Source organism: Eriocheir sinensis, chromosome 39 (assembly GCF_024679095.1).
Source record: "Eriocheir sinensis breed Jianghai 21 chromosome 39, ASM2467909v1, whole genome shotgun sequence".
Classification (NCBI taxonomy): Eukaryota; Metazoa; Arthropoda; class Malacostraca; order Decapoda; family Varunidae; genus Eriocheir; species Eriocheir sinensis.
In genome coordinates this window covers 8116342-8141711 of record NC_066547.1, presented here as the reverse complement: position 1 = coordinate 8141711, position 25370 = coordinate 8116342, and the positions used below count along the sequence as shown (strand labels likewise).

Below are 25370 nucleotides of genomic sequence, written 5' to 3'. Positions count from 1 at the left end.
GCCGCCACCAGCAGTAATGTCACCAACAATAATAATAGCAATATCCACACGCCAACCAGCCACAGCACCTTGCATCTACACACCTCAGCCTCCTCCAGCAGTAACAGCAGTGCCAGTAAAGTGCCAAGGAGGATCATGGAGGGGCCAGGCCTGGAGCACTTCATAGCAAACAGTGGCCTGCCTAACAGAACACTTGCAGCCAGAGAACTTGATAACGTGTCCCATCCTTACCTAGAACCAGCGGACATCAGTGGGCATGGCCGGAGGGTTTATTTTGACGTGTATGGCTGCCAGATGAACGTTAGTGACACCGAGATAGCCTGGTCAGTGCTTAAGGACCATGGCTATGTCCGTGCCCAAGAGATAGAGGAGGCAGATGTGGTGCTGGTAATGACGTGTGCAATAAGAGAAGGTGCCGAGGACAAGGTGTGGAACAAGCTGAAGTACTTGGGGAGCCTCAAGAAGAAGCGCATGAGAATGAAAAATGCCATGCCTGTGAAAATTGGTGTCTTAGGGTGCATGGCCGAGCGACTCAAGAAAAAATTGGTGGAGCAGGAGAAGAGCGTGGACGTGGTGGCTGGGCCTGACAGCTACAGGGACTTGCCGAGACTACTAGCACTGGTTGATGAGGGTTAGTTTAGTCAGTTGAGATTAGTCACGTTCCTGGTTTTCTGCAGTAATGTAATGCTTTTTGATATTGTCAACTGAGGTACTCTAGATAATCAGACTACATCATTCAGAGAAAACCCTGATTCAAGACTCCTCCTTTCCCTCTCCCCTTCCAATAAGCATAGGAAATCCCAACCATTTTATTTGGATAGGCAGTTATTTTAGTGGAGATAAGAACTATTGACTGTTATTTTTGGCCTTGATTGTATTAGCTCCTAAAACATATTGGTGAAATCTACAGAGGTGGGCGTGATACTGAAAAATCAGTAGTGCGGTACTTTTTCCGGAGTTGTGCAGTTGCGGTAGTGCAGTCCCATTTTTTCTTTGACAGTGCGGTACGCGCAGTGCCGTATTATCCATAAGACTGACTAGGGGCCCACCAAGAGCAATTATTGTAACCTGACCCCATTATGTAAAGTGAACCCCCACCACCAAATAATGTAACAACTTTACTAAATAATTTGAACTAGATATTTTTAGCCTTATTTAGGACTTATTGCTAATATTACCATAGCTAATTAAGTCGTCCATTTGCTTTTCTCAGAAGAGCCACACCCACCTGACAGCACTAAACCTGTCAGGGTAAAAATGAGATTATCCAGATTTTCCTTCACAAACTTTACTTTTATTCCAACAAGTTTTACAACTATTCAAAAGAGGAAAGAGGGACCGTCCTGTCATGGGTCTTATGGGAATGATGTCTAGATATCTACTTGTGTTAATTTGAAAATTAGTTGAGCTTTATTTGCTTTATTTTAACCAAGGTTGAGAATAATGGAATATTTTCTAATCCACCAACCAGAAGTTGGCTGTCTCCCTTATACCTTATGGAATTTTCAGTCCTTTTAGATTCTAAAGATTGAATAGCTTTCTTAAAATGTGGAAGTTTTGACTTCAAATGGAGATAGAAGGAAAATAAGTTTGAAAGATGTTTTAGATAATTAAAAATCAGTAATTAATGTGCCAGTCTTATATTGTGTACTAAATGACTGAATGCTTTAAAGTGTTAAGCTTCTTTCAATTAGATAAGTACTTACAATATTGTATCAGACTGGTGTCAATGTTTTATTTTCAGGAAAAGCAGCTGTTAATGTACTTCTATCAATGGATGAGACATATGCAGACATTGTGCCAGTAAGCTTGACAACCAGTAGAATGTCTGCCTTCATCTCCATCATGAGAGGTTGTGATAACATGTGCTCCTATTGCATTGTGCCTTTCACTCGAGGCAAGGAGAGGTCACGAGACATCCAGTCCATTCTTGGGGAAGCACAACACCTGTCAGACCAAGGTGTTAAAGAGATAACATTGTTGGGCCAGAATGTTAACAGTTACAGAGATGTATCACATACGACTCACCAGGGACTGTCGCTTGCGGAGAAGGATGAGACTAATCTGGCTAGAGGTTTCAAGACAGTTTACAAGCCAAAGAAAGGTGGACTAAGGTTTGCAGATCTCCTGGACAAAGTATCACAGATCAACCCAGAAATGCGGATCAGGTTTACCTCTCCTCACCCGAAAGACTTCCCAGATGAAGTATTGTATTTGATTAAAGAGAGGAACAACATATGTAAACAGATCCACCTTCCAGCACAGTGTGGCAGTACAAGAGTCTTGGAGCTCATGCGAAGAGGCTATACAAAGGAAGCCTATCTTGATCTGGTGGGTGTTCTAAAGATTGTCAATTATGTGCTGGAATCTTGTAATTACTCATTTAAAATGTTCATAGATATAAGTGCATATAGATAATTAAGCATTATTTCACCTCATTTTCTTAATACTATGCATGATATTTTTTCGCAGGTTGCACACATTCGGTCTGTAATCCCAGGTGTATCTCTGACATCGGATTTCATTTGTGGCTTCTGCTCTGAAACTGAATCAGATTTTCAAGAAACCTTATCCTTACTTCAGGATGTGAAGTATAACTTCTGTTACCTCTTCCCTTATAGGTAACGAAACTAGTCTTTTTATTTAAACAAAACCTATAATGCTCCCTTCCCTTCCATTCCCAGCAGTAAAGTGAAATTTAATGAGTAAGTATTTCTAAGTTTAAGTAAAATACGGTAGAGGTCATAGTACATATAGCTGTTAGATAATGCTATTGATGATATTTCATGCTGCTTTATGCATGTTTATGTTGTCCTTTTCTTAGGAATGGCCGAATGGTCCATGGATGGACTGGGAATGTTTGGGGTGGCGCTGTGAAAATTCCTTTGTGACCGCCTTTGTGGAAAGGGGGGAAAATCAGAGAATGCATGAAACTACGAGTAGTGAATCTGAGAATATGGGGGGACAGGTGTATATGGGAGGAGTGCAAAGGAAATATGTGTAAAATTATTTTACGAAATTAATACTCTTAAATTTTCAGTTTGAGAGAAAAGACGCATGCTCACCGTAGGCTTGTAGATGATGTTCCACAGCTAGTGAAACTGGATCGCTTGGACAGGATGGTGAAAGTGTTTCGTTCTGAACTGGTCAAGATAAACAGAGCTCAGGTAAAGTTTGATATAGTAGTAGTTAGTGGTAATTTATGAGATTTTGTACTAGTTTGCAGTTTATTCAGTCACTCATAGGAAAGTCTGATATGTATACTAAATCTTTAGTGTGGGATATCATTAATAATTAAAACTATAATAATATTTTTCAATTGCTTGGTAATTCATCTACAGGTTGCGCAGCAGCAGTTGGTCTTAGTGGAAGGAACAAGTAAAAGATCAGAATTACAACTTGTGGGTAGAAATGATGGCAACACAAGGGTAAGCAACCTCATCACAGGCATCATGTCACCAAAGAGCCATGCAAAATTCAAATTGATGCTGATACAATAGCATTTCTTGTGCTCTAGGGTTGATCAGGAAAAAAAGCATCCATGTGAATTTTGTGTGGCTCTTTTGCTGACATGATGCCTGTAATCAAGTTAGCCAAACTCTCTCATTCTATGGATCTGTTAACTACTAACTCTTCATTCAGGTGAATTGCTTACAGTAGTAGGTCTGCCTTTGGTGTCAGCTAACCCTTAAGCTCATCATTCCATGTGTGTTTTTTATGTATTTTGTGGGCATACTCATTTTTTTTTTTTTTTTTTAAACAAACTAAATAACTAATATAAAGCTAACATACACGTCTAGTCCCGTCATTTTTCATCTTATTTTAGCTGCTCTACCATCTGCACTTGGGACTTTGACCACCCTCAACCTCTATATATTTCCCTGTTCCTGTAGACAGATATCCATATCTATTTCCATAGATGCCACAATTGGTTTCTCTTCCGTCTCTTTATTCATAGCTGCTCAAAGTTCCTTTTTTGTCTGTCCCTAACTGCCTCACTTCCTTTGACATGGATGCTACGACTTTTTTTCACTTTTCCAGCTCCTGTTCTGTCACTGACTCCTGTTTTACAGCTTTTAAGTAAAAAAGTCAATTAAATTTCACCATGTCTTTCTGTTTGATTGCCTCTTCATTCACTATATTTAAACCTGTCAGATTTATCACTTTACAGTTTTTGTAAAATACCAATCATAATTGCATCAGTATGTAAACTGTGTCGGTTTTAGGCAGACATGGGGCGATTACTTATGTCATGTAATCAATTACGATTACTTCATATTTTCATGATTATGAAGTAAAATTAGGTGTAATTGATTACGATTACATGATGTATTAATCGTGATTACAGGAAGGACTGAAAGGTGAACTTGCAAATTTCATACACATGTACCATACTAAATATTTAATTCGTTGAAATACTATAATAATGAAATACAACTCTCTCCAACCCTTTCCAGTCCACTCACCTCCACACTCCATTTCCTTTCAAACACCACTTGCTGTACGAAAAACTATTAACTAAAACTTTGCTTATGTAATCACAAAAGTAATCACGATTACAATTACATTTTTAATGTATTCGATTGCGATTACAATTACTTGAAAAACTGTAATCGATTACGATTACAGATTATGATTACCCCATGTCTGGTTTTAGGTAATTTCATTAATGCAATACTGTACAAGTATTCATCAGAGAAAACAAAAAAATATTCATTTCCAAATTAAAAGAAATGGTTCAGCGACAGAACATTTCTTGATCAGTAGTGTCACTAGGGGTACAGACCACGCTGGTTGATAACAAATTGATTGCCTATAAATTTTGTGTTCAATATCAGCATGAATTACTGCACTGTGTGACACCACTGTTCTTGATAAAAGGGCAAAGTCATTATGAATGCAACTGAAACCCACTGAATAATGCCAAACCGGCAACCCCACTGGTTTTGTTTTGGACCAGTGAGGAGGGTGTGCTGAACCCCCATTGCACTGTAAATGAAGGTGCAGCTATTCAAAAGTAACCATCCATGCCAGGAATTCTAAAACTTACTTGGTGCTTTCCACTTCTATCGTCATTAACGGGTTAGCTATGGGTAAAATACTAAGTGATTTAGAAGTATAATACTTTTTTATTGATATTAATAAAAAGATCACCTTGGATTACTGAATTGTCACAACATAAAATCCAATTCAGTTCGTAAGAAATCCAGTTACATAGAAATAAATCTTCCGGAGGAACACTTTGTCAATTGTCTGTATAGCTCCTTGTGCTGCACGTCCTCTTCTTTTTAAACAAGTGTCTTCTTTCCCTTGAGATCCCAAGGCCATCACTTTCCCTGAAATGAACGACAAAATGAGATACAGCTGCTTCAGTATTCAGTTCTTTGTCATTTTAACCCGTGGGCTTCGGCTGAGAAGTGGCCGAGAAACGTCAACATTAAACTGCATTTTGAGACTAAGAAAAAAGCATGGAATGTATATCAAAGTACTCCTCTCATAACCATAAAGCCACTAAAAATATTTACTTTTACTCAAACTCCATTCTTTTTGGGTGGCGTTTGTTTCAAAATAAAGTCGTGACGCGTGGCATCTAGCTAAGAGTCGCTTGTTGTCTACTTTAAAGAATTTGACAAGTGATTACTGTATGGATAGCTAATTCAGTCTGCCATGACCTTACAACACCAGTTACACCACCTATGACAAATAAGCCTACCTCAAGATCACTCACCCACCATAATGACCCAGGGCATGCATGGTGGGTTGCTCTATACTGCCGCCAAATACAATTAGCTCGAATTAGGGGTTTTGAGCCGAGCCCCAAACGGGGTCCGCCCTTTCAGCGGACCGACTCGTGGGAGCCCCAAATGGGGTCCACCGAAGCTGCTGGTTAAGCTGGTTTCTCACTTGATCATCAATGTAAATAAATTTTTGGGATTACTTCTTTCATTGCTCTGATTCAAAGTTCACAACGGGTATAATCACGTCATTTATTCTTATGAACCCATTCTATCTGAGTCTGTCATCAGTTCTCTAGCACCCACCTTTTTCATACATAACTAAAACTTCCTCCCCTGTGTCAAAACATCACAGCCATATCCAAATTCCAATATATTCTTTCAACATTTTATCCTCTTAGCCCACTTCCTTAATTTGTTACATTTCTATATTTAACATACTAACAGGGAGCATGCACCAGGGGGCACATTGCTTCACTCACCTGCTGCCTCCACCCCCAACGGTCCCTCTAAGCAAGCCCTCATGCAGTTACCCTTCCACTTTAAGCCACTCTTGGCAGGGTCAATCAACTTGCCCTAGCCATGAGTTGTGTGTGTCCCTTTAGTCTCAACTCAAGGTTGTCTCAATCAGAAGCAGGCCTTGATTCAGTTTCACAAAGTAGTCATAATCCTGGCACAAAGTCATTCCAGTGATACTCCATGTAATGGAAGATAACTACTACTCTATTCTTATGAGCCATTTTAGACCTATAACTACTACTTCATTGATGAGATATAAAGGAAATCTGAGACAAGTATTTTTTTTATGTAACAAACTACATTAGACCATTTACAAATTACAAATAGCTTAGATGGACACTAGTATAAGGGAACTTTTGGTACTTTGACACTAGTATTAGGGGAACTTTCGGTACTTCATCTCCTTGTCATAGCACCAGCATGTAGGGGAGCAATGAAAGGGCATACTGGTCATAATCTTGCCTCTTAAGTTTCATGGTAGAAATTAACGTTTATCATTTTATACCTACCTCCTGTAGTAGGTAAAATATCGGAACATGATCCCTGAACCAATATTATATCATTTTTATTTCCTACTGTATTTTATTTATGCCTCAGTTTAATCCTACATATTCTCTCACAGGTTATCTTCCCTAATGTGGAGCTTGAGAAAGATGGCCAAGCACAGAAGATCCAGCCTGGAGACTACATTTCCGTAATGATCACGGACTCGTCATCGCAAGTTTTGAAAGGAATTCCTTTAAAAACAACTACACTCCAAGCTGGTGCATAAAAGAAAATTAGCATTTTATACTGGAAAGACTCCAAAAGTTGTTTTCAAAGGACATGAAGGAATCTCTTGGTATCAGTGAGGAGTTTTGTCCTAAAAGTTGTTAGATGTGACTAATATCATCATGTAGGACTGGGCAGGCAACAACAATTTCAGTTTCCTGCAAGCACCAAAACTAGTGAAGACTGTGGAACTGGGAATACTGACTTTGGTAGTGATTGGAGCTAGAGGCAGAGGGGTGCACAGTGATCACAGCAGTCATAATACTGAGGAGTCTGTACAGACTCACACCAACATTAAATCTTTAGTACTAACTGTGGGCACCTGGCAAACTGGCAGCTCAGTGGTACTATAGCAGATCCACTTTAGTGAGATCCCCAAGTCTCATGATTTCTATAGTCACGCTGGCCTTCAGTGGCGAGAGTCCCCCCCGTTTTGGGAGGATCCACCCGGAGCCTGACAGCCTCGTGCTGCTGATTGGTTTACTGACAGCATGGCTGTTGTAGATGGATGGATGCACTTTCATTGATCATGTATTTTGTGGTCAAGTACTATCAGAGTTGTGTTCTGAGACGTTCAGTCCTCATCATAAATGGATGCTCTGTCGCCTGCGATGAAAAACATCCAAGAGAATAACTAGAATAGTTATTGAAATGTGTTGGTAAACACTTTTCGGAAACTCCTGCCCGAGTCAGAGATGTCAGGAGACAGTTCCCGTCCATGTTCCCGTGACCCTTCGGAATGTCAAACCTAAGCCAGTAATGACTTTACCTGAGGCTTAACGGAGGGATTAAAAGAAGATAAAGGTTAATTAGGGCAGCAGCAAAGGAGGATGAAAAATTATTGAAGGTGTGTGTGTGTGTGTATGAGAGAGAGAGAAAGAGATCAGAGTAACAGGGATGAGCAAAGAAACCACAATGCCAGCGGGAATAGGGATTATAAACGAAAGCCAGAGTAGGAAAAATGACTCTTCCTCATGCCTTCCCATTGGCCAAGCTGCACCCACCCATAGCCAATCCCATGGGTTCTGAGGGGGGGTTGAGGGAGCCCCCTCTCGCCACTGAAGGCCGGCTTGACTATAGCAAGCTGACTGGCTGTTGTTTTTAAAAGGAGGTGGGTATGGTCTCACCTCTGTAACCCAACACCCTTTAAGTAGCCTCAGAAACTACTCACATTTCATTTACTTAGCTCACCTGTTATACCAGATAGGAAATTTAGTTGGAAAGTAACATTTAATGTTTTATAACTTTATCATCCATACTTGCAGCAATAATGGAATTAACTTTAACATAGGATATTTCTTCCTGAACAGAAATTCTTCTGAATATAATGATACTTTCAGAACTTAAATAAGGTGAGGGATAAGGAGAGACAAGGATGGATTCCTATGAAAATGTTGCATCCTGATTAACCAACTTATTTTAAGTGATACTGTCCAGGTCAGTAACATCATTGATTAATAATGATGCAACAAACAAATCCTTTACATTTTCCTAATTTGTAGTTTTTTATCCAAAGTCTAGAAGGATCATTATACTTAGGAAAATATTGAGTACAAGAGCATTGATTCCATTTGATGCAAATATCAATAATAAGTTGTATAAAATATTCTATGTGAAGTATCAAGTTTTGAAGATGTAAACAAAATTTGCCTGTAGTCTAACAGGTGAGCTAAGTAAAGAAATGCGAACATTTTCTGTGGGTGTTGGGTGGCAGAGGTGAGACTCCATATCCTCCTCCGTTGTAAAAAGAAGTCAATCAGCAGCCTCATTACCACCCAGGCTGAGAATCTCCACTTTTCTAGCTTGAGAGACTTCACTATGGCCTCATAATTAGGCAATGTAAAGTGTATGCAATGCCTTCGTGTTCTGGCTCCTGAGTCTCGCTCTTTCTTAATGGCCAACACAAGCACCTGGTGGTAACAATGCCTACCCAACCCAACGTTACTAAAAAGCCCACCAATATTCTTCGAGAGTTTGTATGTGTAGTATGTTACAGTGCTATTTTTCCACAGTATACATGAACATTGTTATTAATAAAAATATTTAATACATACTTTAGTTTTTCAAATCCTCATTGTTTTACTCAGTCTATAGTGCTCATCATAAATTTGGGCCAGGAATCTAATCATACATTTATGACTAAAAGCAATGTTTCACCTGCTATGTTTGTGCCAATGCATTATGCTGCCCATTGGTTATTACAGTCGTGTCACAACCTCAGCTCACAGCCAACACAAACCCTTATTACTTGGTTGCAAGTTGCTCCATCTTTAGTTCCTGAGCACATTACTATTATTAGCACAGACGACTAGAATGCATAAAGATAGGCAGCAAACAAAGGAAATTGTTAAGCTAGTTGATAGTTGTTAGCTTCTTTGAAGAGATGGATGGGGCGTGTCAAAGGTGATGGTGAAAATATGCCCTCCGCCAAACCACACCCTGGTAAGACAAAAGTAAGCCTTTCTTGGGCTTACAAGGTTAACTATTTACACTATTACCATCTTTGAAGCTCCTAAACCAGTTCCTTGCAGAACACTGATACACACCAACCCGCTCAACAATATCTTTTGTTTGCAATCCAGCTATGAATAGTCTAATCTATGCAATCTATGTTGTTTCAAGTATCAAAAAATATATATTTCTCATAATAAATGTGGTTCAGGCCCCAAAGCCAGAGCAATTTACAGCTGTAAAAGGTGGTGCTGACCAACAAGACAGACATGTCTACCACACAAGCTACAAGAGAAATAAGGGTTTATGCTGGCTGTGAGCTGGAAGATATAGCTTCATTTTAATAGTCAATGGCCCAGCACTATTCATTAGAGCTAATGAACAAAATGAGTGACTGGATTCTGTTTTCCATCATTAATAGGTTTGCTTGGCATACAATTATGATAAGCACTATTTACTCTGTAATGTCACCGAATTATGTGCAATTAAGATCAGCATACAAACAATGAAAGCAGTTAACTTATGAACTTAACATAAAAGTTCTGAGATCCCTAAGGTCAGTAGTACAGTCAAACCTTGGTTTACGAGTTAAATTAGTTCCGGAATATTGCTCGCACACCAAAACACTCGTAAACCAAAACAAACTTCCCACTGAAATTAATGTAAATCCCATTAATGCATCCCATGCCTCAAAAAAGTTTACATAAAAATTATTCTACATGTTATTTTTTTACAGAATTAAAGTAATTTTACTGACAAATAGTGATGATAAATAATATGAAACACAAATCAATGTGTTACAGAGACTCCCGCAATTGCTAGCTATGGTCGAGGGGTAGGCTTCGCCTCTGGGTTTAGCAGCTGCAGTTTCCCTATTCTCGAGGCACTGGAACTACGTTCGACCACCAACATGAAGCTAGCCCGACGTATTGTCCGAGATGGAGGGTGAATGGGAGTCAGTCACGTCCAGGAAGGCATACAAGATGCCGAGGCTTGCCCCCGCCGTTCCTGTTGCGAGCATAGTATTCACCTTTCCTGTTTTCTTCCTTGCAGCACCATCCTTTTTAACCATCTTTCTGGGAGACATTGTTAAAGCACAAAGAACTCACACTGTAGTGCTGAAAACACAGTGCAGTACTGAAAACATGACATGAGCGCGCAGATGGTATTTTTACGAGTTTACAACGAGTACTGAGACTAGAGCCGTCATCTGGTGGTCAAGAATTACCCTAGACCAAGCAAGAATTAACCCCAAGTCTTGCGAAATTCTTGCATTTCCTGTTCTGGTGTGTCAGATTTTAAAGAATTCCCCCCAATTCTTGGCAAGAATTGGGGGTCCAGCACAAGCCGCGGCAGTGCTGAGTACAGCCACTGTCTTGCTGGCTGCACCTCCACATGGTGATGACCATTTCTTGAGCTTCCTATGGATAACCCTGCCAGGTGGGGGTGGACATAGAGTTCACGAGGTTACTGTTGCACCACAGACCATTTTAATGCATCACTGTATGATAAGTAAAAACTTCCCGGTATGAAAACATCATCGTCATTGTTAGAAACAAGAAATTGAAACGATGCCATTTGTCAATATTTTGTAGAGAAAGGACGTTTTAAGAAATCTGTCGCATGCAATGACGCTAAGTAGCTACTGAAATACTCCTAATGAACTGCAGATCCCGTAACTGTGACTAAATTAACGCATGTTGTCATTGATGTGTGACAAAATGAGAAATAGTGTTGGTTCATCCAATCATATGGACAAGATGGAGCGCTCTGGCGGATTACGGGAGGGAGGTGAAAAACAGTCTCAAGAATGGAGGGTCATTCAAGGCCATATATCGCCAGATGATGCCTTAGGGTTGCAAACTTGCCACATTTTCCTTAAAATACGGAACGCCATTTCTTCCGTATTTGCCTGTTTGGATGGTTAAGCAGATAAAATTCAGTATTTTAAAATTATAGTGACCGCATTTTTTGGTGAACCACAAAACCAGTCCATTAAATTATGTTAGTTAAGGGTCGTCCTGAAATACATGTAACATACGCATAGTAACGTCTCTCCCCCATCCTCTTGCATTCATTAGCAGCGGCCAGCGGCTGTCAGTCAAGGCAGGCCAGAGAAATTTTAAGGTTGGCATCAATTCCTTAAAGTATGGATTCATTCTGTATTGGAGGATGGGATGTTGCGTTCCTTATTTGTTTTAGATCAAGGTGGCAGCCCTTACAGAGGCTCTATTCCCATTATTTTCTGCTCTGAGCACTCTCGTCTTGCAATAAACAAAGGGAACCCACGCGAACGTCTTCAACTTGTACAAAGAGACACGCCAGCCCTCATCGAAAGACCGACTTGGTCGGGTAGGCTGACATAAGCCGATAAAGTCGGTCTATCAGCATCCTCCACTCTCCTTCATGAGCCATCACCCGGCAAGGGTTTGTGGTCCCTCTTTGAAGGAACGTACGCGCTTGACCATGATGGCCTCCATATAGCCCGTGCCCGTGTCCCCACCAAGGTGGTGGCGACAAAAAATAAAAAAGGAATCAGCAGGATGCTCGTATACCAAGTCACCGCTCATTAATCAAGGCATTTTTTGTGTGATTTTTTTGCTCGTACATCAAGACACTCGTAAACTAAGGCACCTGTAAACTGAGGTTTGACTGTATAAAGAAAAAAAGGTTAATTCAAAGTCAGACTAGAGTAACTTACTGTTTTACTCAGGTTTCATCTTCTTTCTAGTATCATCTTCTTGTTCCTGAGATGCTCTCTGTTGAATAACTTAGTGTTAATACATTGAGGTATATACATATGACTACCATTTGACTGGTGGCCGCCTACCGATCCAATACCCTGACATTTAAATTGTGTGCACCTTCAAAAACTGGATGACTGGCAGGCTTTTTTGTTGCTTTTTTTTTGTTTATGGCCTTGAGCTGCCTCCCTTGCTTTAAAAAAAAAAAAAAAAAAAAAAAAAAAAAAAAAAAAACACAAGATGATAAACCAGGCTGCAGAAGAGACAATTCCAACAACACAGGGAGTAGAGGTTGAGAATGTTTGCCAATGATAAAACTCATGAAGCAACAATAAATGGAGAGTGCAGATGTGCATATGATAATTACATTTTACTAAAGCCTTATCCTTTCCAGCTGCTTACTTTATAACTAAAGTAAACAAATTATTAAAAAAACTAACTACTTACCTTGATCTTCTCAGAGTCATTTCCAGTGAAGTTTGGTTTATCTGGAAGACGTTTGAAGTACTCTTCATCTTGTGGGAGAGGATTCCCTGCAACCAGGAAAATGTTAGATATTGGCTTTCAATAATTCTTGTCTAAAAGATGATTGATATATAAAATCAATTACTTCTAGTAAAGCTGTTAACCTTCCATGATGTGCTTCCATCTCAGTTCATCCCAGCGCTCAAAGAGGATAACCAGTTCAAAGTGAGGAGTGTGTGGAAACAGATCTACAGGAATGGCTCTGTAATGGGAAAAAGTATAATTGGTTAGAGGCTAAAATGAAGGAAATTTCACTGGTCATTTTTTTCTGTCACAACTTTACCTTCTGATAATTTATCCAACCCATGAATGAAGCAGAATGCCTTCAGAATGTTGTTTACAAGGTATTTAATAACCTTATAACTTGTGAACATATAAGATGCAGATTCATGTAAGAAAGAGCAAGACTTTATGGTTTCCTATCAATCAATACACTCAGCCAACAAGTGTTCATTAACAAGGGAACTCCACTGAATGTATGGCTGCATACAACACAACAGGGTGGTCAGGGGATTTATCCTCTTAAGTTCTTTGTCCTTGCCCACAGCTAGCAATCAGTCCAATCCATGATGTGGATTGGTTGGGATAGGGCCTGTATTCCCTCCCCATTAAACATGTTAATAAGTCTTACTGTGGATTAGCTTGGCCTGTGGCATTATGGACTCGCTTAGTATGTTTATAGAGTTGTCAATAGCTGTGCAAAAGGACAAAGATTCCCGTAAGTTGGTTGTGTTCTCTGACTTAATTTATGGCTATGAAACATGGACACTAAAGAGTGACTTAAAGAGGTGAATTGAAATCTTTGGTAAAAAGTGTCTTTGCCGAATCCTGAGACTGCAGGAATTATTTTGTGTCAAACCGGCAATTACTCCATGAGACTCAATAGGCGCACCTAACATCACCATAGCCGATCCAGGATTCAGGACGTTTCCTAACTTAAAGGCGGTAATGTTATAATAGTATTTCGTAAAGAATCCTTATAACCAAAAACTAACTAAGAGCATAGTATTTACTGGTTTCTGACACCTAACTATTACCAAGAAACATCAGAATCTAACTCTTTTCATGATAACTATAAATTAGTTTCGTTATTGGAGCCCAGAAGACAGTTTAGGGGTAGGAAGTCGGGAAATATAAGCGGCTGAGTACGACAATCTGGCAACGTTGAGTCTGTAGCCCCGAGGCCAGAGGCGCACACGCCATTTTGCGGGTATCAGATACCTTAAATAGCATATTTTTACTGCGCAAAGCAGGTGATGTCACTTATTGTGACTTCGTGAGCTTTCATATTTATCTATTTGTGTATATCTCATGGTGGCAAAACATACATTACTAGTTTCATTTTTACTAGTGACATGAATTTGTGACTGTTTATCACATTAGAATTTCACTCAAATAAGTGAATTAGACACCACAGAAATATTACCAGTGTGTGTATGAATGAATACGAAGATAAGCACATACTCTGATTTAACTCTAGGATGTCGTGTGGATCATTAATAAATGAAAGCAAAATATCCGGATAGGCTACTCTTTAGCCCATTACTGCCTATGGCGGCATAAAAAAGTCCCTCCGCCAAGTTTGTACCCCACATTTGGTGATGTTAGGTGAGCCTATTCAGACATACTATTTACACTGTCTGTAAATGCCAATTCTGGTTATTTGAGCCTGTAGCATGTCACCCAAAAGTTGCCCCTGGGGTGTTTTTTTGACAATTCCAAATGGGGAAGGTCAAGAACTTGTGGGTTGAGCAAGTCAATAGATCCTGCCATGAGCTAGGATGGGAATGGGGCCTGGATGGAGACTTATTTGGAGGGATCCCTAGGGATAGCGTCATAGGATGGATAAGAGAATGCACCTACAAGTGTATGCAACCACTGATTGATTGACTGATCCAAAACACCAACACAGTCAGTGACACTGAGTAGCACTTGTTTCATCCCTAACTTCCATACCACACATGATGAATTCCCTTTTGTACTGTTTGCTCTGAGGTCTTGCACCAGTAATATCAACACAGGTAATAACAGTTTTATACTTAACTTATTACCTTATTGGTATGAAGATTTCCCCTTTGTACTGTTTGCTCTGAGGCCTTGCTAAGCTGATAAAGTTTCTGATGGCATTGCTTGGGTCACAAGAGACAAACACCAAACGCTTCATTGTCTCACATCTCCTAAGACTTAAGACAACACTGTTATCTGAAATTAAGAGTAAATCAGAGGTGACTTAAAATGTATTCAGCTTCTATGGGTAAGGGCAAATTAAAGCAATGGCAATGAACAAAAGCAACATATACAATAGGTCACAAAATTAAGTTCAAAATAATGCATGGTACAATCTGACACAATAGGCCAATATCATGACACTACAAATAAGTTTGCCTATAAGAATACTTTGGATGAGAGGGAAATCAGCAGCCAAGTGTGTTGCATGTGTCCAAGATGGTCAGGAATACATATATGCAAGGTGCTGAGGCAACTTCTCTAGATCATTAAGGAAAGTAAAGTTGTAGGACTGTTCATCAGGTGGTTCAGTGAAAGAAGATAAATGCCAAAGCTGTTGGTGAACATTAAAACTTCCTAAGGATAGAGATTTCAGTGAAGGAAGATGTCAGGGTGTGCTCCACTTTGTAATTCAAATAGTCAAAGAATTTTACACAGTAGAATAAGGTGATAGGTAAGCAGCACATACATATTCAATAATAAAGTGATACTTAAGTTAAACCCAGATGGTGGAGAAAACAAAGAATCAAGGTTATGAGCATGTGAGCATACTGCTGCATACATAGACACTGCATCCAGGTTTTGATGTACCATAATAGTTTTAAACACAATATTTTCTAAGAAACAAAATACAATAGATAATTATTATCTCATTAGGTTATCGCTGACAATTTTCCTCTGTCACAAGGCTGCATTACTTACTGAGGCCTGCACGAGGAGGGTCAACTACACCCACAGTGTTGGATTTGGTACAGTGTTGCATCAGGAATGGCATGTTTTCTTCAGCCTTTCCTGTAAACACTGCAACATTTTCAAAGCCATTTTCTTTGGCATTCTGTCGGGCATCATCTGCTGCCTTCTCAATAATCTCCACTCCATACACTTTCTGGCAACGCTGAAAATAAATCAGTATTGTCAACATTATCCCATTTCTCACAACAGACAGTGGGGAATGAGGGGAGAACAGACTATTAGAAATGTGAAAGTTATAAAGGTAAAAGACTTCCAGTGACATGGGCATAATTATTATTACTGATTTCAATGGAAGTCAATCTCAGTTCCCAGCTGAGAAGCAAACCACACAAATAGTATCAGTCCAAGGAGGTGTCTTGATAATTCAACCAATTTTACATTATCCATCAATTTCTGACAAATGGCTTTGATAACAGGAGTTACATGGATCTAGAAAAGAATGCTCAATTTTTTTATAATTTTCATTTTGTAAGTAGCCAGTATCCTCTTTCCATTTTAACTCAAATCTAATTCTGTGAGTCTACTTACTGAAAATATGAGCCTTCAGAGGGAAACTAATGATTGGGCAGGTTCCAATTGCCCAACCACCAACTTCACGTGTCACAAAAGCATAGACGGCAGTCTGCACAGTGTGAATGGTGAGAATCCAGATTACCACTCATATATATATATATATATATATATATATATATATATATATATATATATATATATATATATATATATATATATATATATATATATATATATATATATATATATATCACAGTATCAACTTATCCATAACTCTGACTTAAAGACTGCCGACTTAATTGGGTTTTACTGTACAAGTGTAAATTACTGACAAAACTTTTGGTGGAGGGTGAAATTAGAATGATTCCTATATAAGGCACTCACATCTGCCAAAGATATGCCAATAGTTCCTGTGCCACAGCAAATGTCAAGTAATATGGACTTGTCATCAAGCTCAGCCAGGCTTCCAATCTTCTCATACAGCACCTCAGCAGCAGCAGTATTAATCTGCCAAAGGGATTAACACTTTACTTGGGAAACCTTTATACACAAGGTTTTGTAACATTCAACTATTGTCTTTCAGTTAAAAATCATCCAAGAATATATGTACTTTTGCACAAATATGCTAATCAATATGTTATACCAATGCTACAGTAAGTAAAATATGCAATGATGTAAATCAATTCAAACCTGTAGAAAAGCATCAGGAGAAACTCTGAAGTTCTTGCCCAAAATTTTCTCAGTAATGTATTCTTGTCCCCACAAACACTCCAAGACAGGTTCTGAACCCTTCTCCCTGCAAACAGTGATGAACATATACACACATAAAACTGCATCAACTTAGCCATAATATCATATCTCCATGCACAAAAGTTTAAGCATTACCTCTTGAAAAGAAATAAGTTAGTCTTTTTCCATTTTATGTCAAACACAGAGTTTTCTAATAGTGAACTTTCCATCTATTTAGCAATAGGAAATGGGGTTATGTGGGTGATTTAGGAAACCATGTATAAAGTTATCCTGTTCCTTACTTCTGTCCATAGGCTTTGAAGTAAATAGATGTGATGCCTAAAGGTTCTCCAGGACCAGTTGTAAAATGTGTGACAATTTTGTTTTTTAAGCCCAGCAGTTGTTCTTCATTCATGTCTTGTGGATGAATCTGACAAAAAAATATTGAAATACCATCAATTACCTGTAGGCATCAGATTATTACTATATCCTAAAAAATAATTAAAGTATTCAAAAGTTACATGAAAAAGGCCTTTTTTTTGGAGGGGGGGAAGCCAAACTGGCCTCAAGTGTTTTTTTTTTTACTTGGCACCCCTTTTCCACTCCATTAAGTAAAGATACACACAATAATGCTCTTCCATTCTGGTGTTTATACTTGACTTTCTTCCCTCTATAACTTTATTTTTCACCTCATTATAACATCTGCACCTTTTCATTAATCACAGCTAAAGAGGTGTCACTTTAATGAGTATTGGAATATGCATTTCATATATATATATATATATATATATATATATATATATATATATATATATATATATATATATATATATATATATATATATATATATATATATAATTTTTTTTTATTATATTACTGAAAGAATTTTTTCCAAAAGAGGTAGCAAAGATTCACTCACTTTAATGAATATATTTTGTATTAAAAAATGTGATCAAAATTGGCAGCACTGGTTCCCTTTACTGAAATCTTGATATTGTTTTGGTTAATTTTCACATCAGACATTATTTATTTCTAACATACCTCCACCCACCCATAAAGATGTGAAATAAATTATTAGTGAGCTAATAAAATAAAAATAAGCACTTACCATGGGTATTATAAGAATATCTTTATTCTGAGTTGTTCTGACATTAAGTTGCCTCCAGTAGCCTTCGTGAGTGAGAGGACTGAAAGGAGCAAGTCCTGAGTCTCTTACAAAAGTCTCAAATTCCTGCAAATATATGAAAAGATAAAAAAAGTACAAGTTTATGGGACCTCACAAATGCTAGGGTGAGAAATGCTGTTCTTATTACTGAGCCAATTGCTCATAGGAGCATAACTGATTTAAAACAAGTCCCTTTTACTTGTACAGACCCCCCAAACTGAACCCAGAATCATTTACCCCACTGAACATGATTTTATCCAATGGATCCTCTTCTATAACCTCATGACATACATTTAACTGTACTGCTATCTCAATGTTTTTAATATGAAATTTGAAGCAAAATTTTCAGACAATTTTACAGGGATATAACAACTGTTTCTGTAGCTCTCACCTTCACCACCATTATCATCTGCTCTGGGAGGTGGCACATGTGACTCACAGGTGCCACATGCATGGAGCCCTCCTTGTAGCTGGCTATGCGGAATCCAACAGTTGGCAGTCCATTGTCGGGGTTGACACCTGGGTAATGGTTAGAATGATAAAGACTGAGTTTTCCATGCTCAGTAGTTTGTATGCAAACAGCTATATATGAAAAAGCTCAGATATTTATGAATATAGGGTTAATGTGAGCTGTCAGCATGGTAGAGTAGTTTCTCTATAATGAATACCTATACTTTTGCACACACACCTTGCAGAGGAGTAGGGAATTCAATATAGTAATTTTTTAACTACATTTATAGCTCACTTGTAGCTGCCATTAGCCATGGAAAACTGCCCATGGGGGTATGATTTAAGGTAATAATTAACATTTGTATGAGTCACTCACCTATTGTAAATTCACACTTGTTACGATAATGGTTGATGACCGGGGAAGGAACAATGTCGTCAACTTCACACACCTGACCCTTTCGCCGCATCTTTTGAAAACTGATGAACTTTGCCAACCCAGGATTGACATGGGCCAGTTCTGAGCCATACTTCCTTAACACCTGTAGTGCATCTTTCTGTTTCTTCTCAAGCTAGGATGAAAAAGATTACGGTAAAAATGTATTTGACATTACCAGCATATTCACATGATTACTGAAACACTGTAATATAGTAATACTGAATTAAACAAAGGCAGGTAAAGAAACAAACTGGCCTATAGATGAACGTGATGTACTACATGACTTTTCCTTAATAAGAAAGCATATGAAAACTACTCCTTTTCAATGATATTTACGATTTGGAAATACTGCACAATAAATTCCTATCTTCCATGAATGTAATGTATGTATCTTTAATCCCTTACAAAATTACTAACATTCTAAGATTGCTTGCCAAGCATAATGCAAAAGCACTAAAATTCTGAGAATATTAAGCAATACATGCTGGATCACCTGTTCTTCATAAGGTAAGGAAGCATAAGGAATGACGCTCTTTAAGACCCTTTCAGTGATGGGTAGGTTACTGTTTGGGTCATCTTTATTCTTTGCAGTTTCCTTCTCTTCTCTAATTTTTATCAGAGGATCCTCAACAGGTTTAGCTTTCTGAAAGGGAAGAAGAATAAATATCAAGGCATGGACAGCAGAATACGTGTAGGATAGTGGTTCTTAGACTAGGTTCGACTGAACACAAGGGTTCGCCGAATCAGTCTCAATGGTTCAATGGTACCTCGCCAAAACACACTGAAGTTTTGCTATTAGTGTGATGCAAGATTATTCATCACAGCACATCATACAGAAAATAAATAAAAGTGGAATTTATTCTTCTTAGTATCCAAATATACTCTTAACTTTTGAATGAATTTTTCTTTCATTTTTGTACTGATTAAAATGGAATTTCTTCTTATCATTCGTACTTATTCTTGAATTTTGAAGTAATTTTCTATATTTTTTTATCAATCAAATTGAACTCCATTCTTCATATGGTCCTAGTCTACTCTTGAATTTCGAAGCAATTTAAAAAAAAACTTTGCTAATCAAAACGGACTTTATTCTTCATATTATCCTAGTCTACTCTTGAATTTTAAAGCAATTTTTCTTTAAAATTTTTGCCATATTTGAGTGATTCGGCTAGTATGGGAAGGTTTTCGTTAGGGTTTGGAGCCTCTGAAAGAGTTAAGAACCACTGATGTAGAACTGGATACAACACAAGGCTGGTTACACTAAGTACCTTTACACTGTACATATGGCCATTTGCCCTCACATGCTTAATTCAGTCAATCACCCCATGGGGGATGCTCGGCAGGTTGAGTTGCCTCACCCAGCCTACAATATCATCCACAAGGGCTCCTCTGAGCAAGTCCCCATGCATATCTCATAACAGGAGCAGTTGATGGATCCTGCTGGGAGCTACCTGGAATGGGCAAGGTGCCTGCATGGAGACTTTCTCGAAGGAACTCCTTAGTATAGCATCATAGGGTAGGAGAGGCAGTGCACCCTTGGCCTATGTTCCCATTGATTATTTAATTGATATCAGTAGGGCTGCAGCACTTCCTCGCCTGTTTATACCTCACAGGTTGTGCCTGTTGCATCAGGAATCTGGCAGCTATGCTCTATTGCAACTGTGACATCATTAAGGAAGTTGAAATTATGTTCTCCATGTATAATAATACTAGGCATGTATTACATAAAGAGTACTTACTGATACTTTGAGGACACAATTCTTCCACTTGTAGCCCTGAAGGGCAGCCAAAGCCTTTCCTCTTCCTGCTTCATCTCGGAAGGTTATGTATGCCCAGCATTTTGCTTTACCTGCAGGTTTCACCTTATGGGCATTGAGATCCAGAGTTTCATTCAAAAGTTTCTTCAGTTGCTGCAATATAGATAAATATGAATTACAGTAGTAATTGATTGGTCCATCAGCCAAATTTGTTCATGAATTCATGAATTACAAAGGATATTCATCGGCACAAGGTTAAGTTCGGTTTTACCAATTCAGTCTTCAACAAGGCGATAAGTTTTACACACTTTCGTGCCTACACTTGCTGTATAAAAATTCAGTTTTAATGTTATCTTACTTTGTACTTAAACAAAGCTTAGTGTTAGTCCCTTCTAAACAGTGAGAAAAACTGGGCTAGATATCTGATGTTTTAGAGCAGATTCACAACATATGGCTTCCAAACTCTGCAATTTTGTTCTTTAAACCAAAATATTTTATTATTGGACTGTGCAAACCAGATAAGCAAATGAATAACCTTCCTCACCCCAACATGAAAATAGCGAGGCAGACCACGGAGCTCTATCTTGAAGTTTTCTGAGGTGAACTCTTCTCTCCTGGTGTAAGCATACACATCACTCTCCTCTGCAGGTGCTGTCTCCTTTTCATCAGTTTTTCTCACGCTTTCCACTACGGTGTCGCTGCTCTTGTTTTCTGCTAGACCACCAGCTTCGCAGGTTTCTTCCTTCACATTTTGAGCTTCCTTGTTTTCAACTGGCTGTGCTGCTTCCACCTCCATTTTATTTTTCATATCAGACTCTTAACTGCTGCAATAAAATCTCACTTTAGTATGTATGTACTGAAAAGGGAATATGTGGTAGCAATATTAAATTAGAAAATCAGTATAGCCTATCTTTACTACTATCCTGAAAACAGATTTCTTATGTTTTTATGACAACTGTCATGCACATCTTGCTTATTTATATACTGAATTTCTGGGATAATAGGATGATCCCTGACCATATTTATGAGTATACAGGTGAGGAAATTGTTTAGTTAGGAATTTATCAGCTGGTGTGTCTACTGAATCTTAACACAAGAGACAAATGTTCCAAAACAAGCATGAATTGACAACTTTGACTACTTGAGTAACATTTACCAAGTGTCTTGGCTGTGCCTCATCACATCTCAACACAAAAAAATGGTTCACTTCCAGGAAAATGCACCGAGAAATCTGTTCTAAAAACAATTCTAGGAGTAGATTTGTCTGCTTTGGACAAATCTGATTCATAATTAAAAAAATATTAATTTCCAAAGAAAATGAAGGTTAAATTCATTGAAGCCACATGAAACACAATAAATGTTCGTTAGAGATCACTCACAAAATTAAATATTCTAACCTGCAGTAAGTTTAATTATACCAGAATCCTGTGATATCTTGTATATACAATTCTCCTCCCAAATTCAAACTAAAGAAATAACAACAGCATAGTGATAATAGAGTCGCAAAGGGAGGGAAATTTTCCAGAAAATTTTTCAGGGCCTGGTAATTTTGGGAATTTTCAGGAATTTTCAAATTTTTCACAGTTGTGTATTTGTATTAATAAACAAACCAATTTTGGTTAATATAAAGGGGAATATTGACAAAAGTGTAGCCTACTAATTTTGAGATGCTGACTGCTTATTTCTGGACAAAATATGATGCTGTTTATCATGGAGATAGTATTCTCCGGAAATCACTAAATAATTAACTTTTCAATGCCTTTCGTGCACCCGCCACCGCTGCCGCAAAATAGCTCACAGAGAGGTTCAACTTGAGGGACGAGTGGGAAATCGGGGGTTTTGGGTGGGGGAGCATATTTAAACTACTCCAACCGAACTTTACATAACCTAACCTCTGACAGGGGGGCTTCGCCCCCCTCGACACCCCTTCTAATCAGGGGGGATGGGACTTATTTCTGAGAGGAGGTATTTCTCGCAACACCGGCTGGACCCCCGCCTTGGCCGCCGCCACATATGGGTGCAACATCGTGCTTTAGTCCTATTAACATTTTTATATCATTACCGTATATCAATTTTATTTCTCTTTTCTGGAAGTCACTTGTTACTGCACAGGATTCAGGGACCAAAAAGAAATCCATGTTGTAAGTATTAACTTTGCCGGAGGTGGCTACGCTTTCATCAGTTATTATCCAATATAAGTATTAATGAAAAAGTTTTAAGCAACAAAAGTTGCATTTAAAATAGGTTAGGTTTAAGTTTAAGAACTTCCAAATACATAATATCCATATACTTTTAGTAAAAATTAACAAAGAAAGCCTTCACTGTGTTATATAGAAAATCTCATTTAGTAAGGAGGAAAAGATAATTTTTCTGAGTAAAGACATACAGTGGCTGTTTGGGATTCTGTTTGTTACTCTTGACTCATTCTTACATGCTTCAGTCAAGTCTGCCAAACCAATGCACTGCCACCCATGTCCTCACTGCCCCTCAAAGCACTCGTCTACTCGCCCGGCTGGCCCGTCCATTCTCTATAGCATGAAAAGGAGATATAGTAGGAAAAGTTTGGCCCAGTGCACCACGGTAATGTCCACAGCCTGCCCCTTGGTTACACCGCCGTGCACACCCTAACCCTGAGGTCTGGATCGGGATAATAATGCGCAGGGCACCAAAGAAGGTGCATAACACGCATATTTGTTGGTACCTGTCCTTACAGAAACTCGCCCCCCGTGACACGCACACCTACAGACCACACACTTAAACCACCTACTACAGATAAACTTCATCCACCTCAACACTTAAAACACACCTTCCTACTTACCAACACACTTAAAAGACTAACCTACTTAACATAATTAGAACACACTCAAACCACCAACAGACCTGTCACACACTTGAGCTAGTCCCACCAAGACATTACACCCATAAGAGGAATGTCTTTTCCTTAGGCCTGTCAGTCCCTGCCGCCGCCCCACGTGCACCCACCCACCCACCCCGGATGTAAACCCCTGCCACACAACACTTGCTCCATTGTCAGCACGCCACTCCCTGGGCGCGGGTCACACACAGCTCACCCTGGCCGTGCTGCCCCTCTCAACACCGGACGCGCCCGCGGGTCACTCTTGCATCCGCCACAAGCGATGAACAGATAAATTTCAACACTTACAACGGTGCCTTGAGCTTGGTCTTGATGTCACAGGTTCCTTGGGATTTCTCTCATGTCAGGCTTTATAACAGTGGTGGTCCAATGGTCAGTGTGATGGCGTGATGAGGCCGTGGACCTAGGTTCGAGTCCCACCTAAACACGCTGATTTTTCAAACCATCGCCGAGTGGCGGAAGATTACCCACATGCTGTCCAGATTTTGTCAACCCTAACTTCAGCGACTTCGGTCAAGAGGAGCACCGTGGGGCAGCATGGGCCAAGCAAGAGTCATACATCACGGCAGCCATTATAAATAAATTTCCCCTGCGCCACTAATGGGCTGGGGCCGTCGAAGAGACCATTCAAGAAAGCCGACCGGCGCTACAGGCAGCACCTAAAAAAAAAAAAAAAAAAAAAAAAATAATAATAATAATAATAATAATAATAATAATAATAATAATAATAATAATAATAATAATAATAATAATAATAATAATAATAATAATAATAATAATAATAAATAAATAAATAAATAAATAATCATAATATATATATATATATATGTATATATATATATATATATATATATATATATATATATATATATATATATATATATATATATATATATATATATATATATATCAACGGATATCCACATATATTTACGGATATCTACATATATTTACGGATATTTCCGAACATCCATATACATTTGCAGATATCTACATATATTTGCGGATGCCTACGTAAATCTGCGGACACTAATACGTTTATTTGTGGATGTTAACGTATATATGCGGATCTAGGGTTGAAACAAGGTCAAAAGTTAGAGCAGGGGTCAAAGCTGAATGATTGGAGCTGGTAGTGCGCTGTTGCCAATACTGTGCATGGCTGAGGCACTGATGTCCGTAATCACTGGCGAGTCAAGATAACGAAACGAAAAACGAAAAGAAAAAAAAGTGGAAATCCAGCAATTCACAAAAAAGCTAGTAAAAAATGTAATGCCCCGACGAGCTTATTTTTCCATCCTTCCTATTTCTCAACACGGCCTCTGCGTGTATCGAAATAACACGAGAAATTAATCAAGATCAGGGTATTCACCGGCTGCCTGGGATTGAACCCGCGACCAGCGTGACGGGAGAGCCACTCCTTACCGAGTCGGCCAAAGAGGTACCCCACTGGCTAAGTGGGTTATGGGAGGCTCGTTCATCAGGCCGTCGCCGCACTACAAAAATATATATACCTATAGTCATGCAGAGGCTATATATATATATATATATATATATATATATATATATATATATATATATATATATATATATATATATATATATATATATATATATTACCTGACCGGCATCTTACGCGAAGTTGCCAACTCGTGTGTGTGTGTGTGTGTGTGTGTGTGTGTGTGTGTGTGTGTAATTCACCACGGCTGATCACGAGTTGGAC

General features: G+C 38.7%; 2 protein-coding genes across 12 annotated transcripts; one reads left to right on the top strand and one right to left on the bottom strand.

Annotated features, from left to right (window-relative positions):
- On the top strand, positions 1–9078 carry LOC127008935 (mitochondrial tRNA methylthiotransferase CDK5RAP1-like). The gene is made up of 6 exons (XM_050881436.1): positions 1–631; positions 1745–2331; positions 2473–2621; positions 3041–3167; positions 3342–3428; positions 6877–9078. Exons 1-6 carry the CDS (start codon positions 136–138, stop codon positions 7024–7026), a joined length of 1596 nt encoding a protein of 531 aa, XP_050737393.1. The 5' UTR covers positions 1–135; the 3' UTR covers positions 7027–9078.
- LOC127008934 (tRNA (uracil-5-)-methyltransferase homolog A-like) lies at positions 5110–24069 on the bottom strand. Of its 11 annotated transcripts, none has more exons than XM_050881432.1 (16): positions 23939–24069; positions 21320–21599; positions 20758–20928; positions 19512–19661; positions 18959–19151; positions 18524–18651; positions 18076–18198; positions 17269–17396; positions 16928–17033; positions 16622–16744; positions 15674–15866; positions 14797–14947; positions 12850–12947; positions 12668–12753; positions 12178–12235; positions 5110–5336 (listed from the first exon to the last, which is right to left on the bottom strand). In XM_050881432.1, exons 2-15 carry the CDS (start codon positions 21581–21583, stop codon positions 12182–12184), a joined length of 1968 nt encoding a protein of 655 aa, XP_050737389.1. In that variant the 5' UTR covers positions 21584–21599; positions 23939–24069; the 3' UTR covers positions 5110–5336; positions 12178–12181. The 11 variants fall into 11 exon arrangements, with proteins under 11 accessions (XP_050737389.1, XP_050737381.1, XP_050737387.1 ...); XM_050881424.1 differs by having other exon boundaries at positions 23847–24003; XM_050881430.1 differs by having other exon boundaries at positions 21320–21596; positions 23847–23957.
- Positions 24070–25370: the final 1301 nt, after the last annotated feature.

Bases quoted from the DNA above. Each gene is read 5' to 3' on its own strand.
- LOC127008935 (XM_050881436.1), top strand. From the start codon at position 136: ATGGAGGGGCCAGGCCTGGAGCACTTCATAGCAAACAGTGGCCTGCCT. The intron at 632-1,744 runs GTTAGTTTAGTC...TTTTATTTTCAG, and splicing joins ACTAGCACTGGTTGATGAGG to GAAAAGCAGCTGTTAATGTA. The intron at 3,168-3,341 runs GTAAAGTTTGAT...ATTCATCTACAG, and splicing joins TCAAGATAAACAGAGCTCAG to GTTGCGCAGCAGCAGTTGGT.
- LOC127008934 (XM_050881432.1), bottom strand. From the start codon at position 21,583: ATGAAAAATAAAATGGAGGTGGAAGCAGCACAGCCAGTTGAAAACAAG. The intron at 20,929-21,319 runs GTGAGGAAGGTT...TCTATATTGCAG, and splicing joins CTCGCTATTTTCATGTTGGG to CAACTGAAGAAACTTTTGAA. The intron at 16,745-16,927 runs GTTTGAATTGAT...TCCCTTTGGCAG, and splicing joins CTCCTGATGCTTTTCTACAG to ATTAATACTGCTGCTGCTGA.